Consider the following 2,509-nt stretch of genomic DNA (forward strand, 5'->3'; position numbering starts at 1 on the left):
ACTACGTATCTGGTTCATCCGTGCCATTTGCGGTTGTCTTTCAAACAAGCATGATTTGTAATCTTGATGTCGTATCTCTCGCTTGGTAACGTTTATAGAGATTCCCTTAGCAGTCTTCTTCTCGATGGGTTTGCTGTTCTCAGTGTACAAGATAGAGTACATCTGTGGGCGTAGTCCGATAAACTCCTCGATAGGTATCCTATGGGTCTCATCTTTCATCTTGCCAATCACCTTCTTGTTTCTCATACTATGCAGAAAGTGATCTGTGGGGTACTCTGAAGTGTCAAATAGGTCGAGGTCTTGGTACATGTCTTGGTACATGTCTTCGGTCCTAATCTTATAGCAAAGACTATCGGTGTCTGTGAACAGTAGTTTGCACTGGGTTTCATATTTTGGTTTCATGTACTTGTAGTGAAATTCATACATGAATACTTTGGACAGGTCCAAGATACAGAACCCTACGTAGATGGGATGGTCGAGGTATAACTTGGTCTTCTTCATGTTGACTGCCGCAAGGTCTTCAGAAAAGAAGCGAAAAGCATCAAAGGCAGGATAAGCTGTCAGTTTAGTGAGTTTGGTTGGGTTGGTAACTAGCTTCACATTGACTCATTTTCTCAAGTTCTCCATGGTTTTTCCAAAGACTGCATTATTCATCAATTGGAAAAAATCTTTTTCAAAGTCATTACGCACATGTTTTCGTTTCTCTGTATTAAAATCAATGTACTTCTTCAACCACTTGCTCTGCGCAAACCCCAGGATTCTATGAATCTTGGCAAGTCTCATCCCCAACTCCAAATGCAATTTCAGGGTGCGATAATGAAGAATGTACTTCGTCTTGTCATTTAAGTTGGGGACGAGTTTGGGTACTGGGGCACCGCCAAGGCCCAGGTCTTCATTCAGTTGCTGACAGTAAAGAGAAACCATGTCGTTGGTCACTTTCATCTTCTCAGGTGCTAGAGGGTAGTCACTATGAATATCATGCAGTTCCTGTGGGTATTCAAGACCAACTTCCAGTATATACCCCTGTTCACTGTCATCCTCTAGATCCGTGACATCAAATTCTGCTACCTCTTGCTCCGACAACCAAGCAAAGTCGTGGGTGGGTAGAGGTTGACTCATAGCCCAACCATACAGGTTATTAGCGTCTAGGTACATTATATAGTTGGTGTCCTGATTAGGGTTGTAGTCAGGGACGTAGGGGTTGTTGGCCTTGCTGTAGCGATGGCTAATCAGCGATATTCCACCTCTTAATCCCTCCTCCACGAACAAGTACATGTCAGGGTCGGTTAATAGTTCGAGTTCCACATCAGTCATCTTAAGACAGGCAGACCAAGCCAATCCTGGACTGGTGTAATAGTGGGCAGGGTCCAGTTCGTAGTAGTTTAGACAAATATTGCGAAAGTTTTCAAAGACATCCGCCAAGAGCAGCACGTCTGACTTTAAGTACAAGTCGTGGTACTCCCCCAGGTTGTTACACTGAAAAGTGGTAAACACGTTCTGCGCATGCCGATAATCCTCTTCACTAATGTGTTCTTTTGTAAGTTTGCTGTAAAATGCTTCCTTCGGGGGAAGTCGGGGTTCTTGAAATTTCTGTGCACCGTCCATATAATCATACGGGTACACACCCTTCCTCAACAGCAAAGGTACTTTATCACTGTCTACATACTTCTTCAGTATGGTGAACTTGCTGTCTCCTTCTTTTGCTAGGTTGCTGACTAGTTTCTCCAGCGACGCATTCATGAATTGCAGAGAGTCAATAAAGTCCAGGTTTCCAATAGAGAAAGAAATGTATTTCTCTATATTGTTGGGCAAGGGCGGATCCAAGGGGAAGGTCGGGGGGGTCGCGACCCCCCTGTCATTCCTGAGGTCAAGTGGGCTTCCTGTGGTAAAAATGCGACTGGGATGCCTTTGCCCACAAAATTTACCCCTGAGACCCCCCTTCAAAAAATTCTGGATCCGCCCTTGTTGGGTATGCAGTTGATCTGCTTGTTCTTGATCTTACCCAGTCCTTGCATAATGAGGTGAGAATCGTAGCCCTGCAGGTTGTGCAGAATGACGGGAATACGTCCAGTAAATTGAAAGTTCAAGTTGCAAGAGTTATGCGCAGCCCCTCTAAACTTTCCTGTCATGTGACAATGATCCCGCACTCTGTCGGCACCCAGCTCCTCTTTACATATGTGACAAAGGGTTGCACGTTGAAACCGTCTCTCTTATTCTGATGTTAATTGCATGGGGACAATGTCTTTCAACAAAGTTTCAATACGTTCTTCTTCTTGTTGTAACATCTCGAGAAACTTGTCCACTGCATGTTCTCCACGATAGACGACAGGGGGTTGACTCTGGTCTGATCGCTCGCAAACCCTGACGTATGAGAATCCACATGCTTGATGTTGTTGGTATTTTTCTGTTGATGACTTGCAGGGGTCTTGAGAAACAGAGTCTATTTTGTTAGTCAAACTCTCAAAGTCCGCAAAGATGACATAAGGGACGCGGAGTTGCTTGTGGAAGT

The 2,509-nt window shown here is 44.5% G+C and overlaps 1 protein-coding gene across 1 annotated transcript; it reads right to left on the reverse strand.

The window, feature by feature from the left end:
• Positions 1-279: 279 nt before the first annotated feature.
• LOC148912979 (uncharacterized) lies at positions 280-1,863 on the reverse strand. Its single transcript, XM_089026966.1, has one exon. It carries the CDS (start codon positions 1,738-1,740, stop codon positions 607-609), a length of 1,134 nt encoding a protein of 377 aa, XP_088883092.1. The 5' UTR covers positions 1,741-1,863; the 3' UTR covers positions 280-606.
• Positions 1,864-2,509: the final 646 nt, after the last annotated feature.

This window comes from Actinia tenebrosa, unplaced genomic scaffold (assembly GCF_029948245.1).
Source record: "Actinia tenebrosa isolate PJP-AT-01 unplaced genomic scaffold, QUT_ActTen_1.0 PGA_scaffold10__47_contigs__length_13832649, whole genome shotgun sequence".
NCBI classification, from domain to species: domain Eukaryota; kingdom Metazoa; phylum Cnidaria; class Anthozoa; order Actiniaria; family Actiniidae; genus Actinia; species Actinia tenebrosa.

Excerpts from the sequence above, each read along its gene's own strand:
- LOC148912979 (XM_089026966.1), bottom strand. The coding sequence starts at position 1,740 with ATGAATGCGTCGCTGGAGAAACTAGTCAGCAACCTAGCAAAAGAAGGA.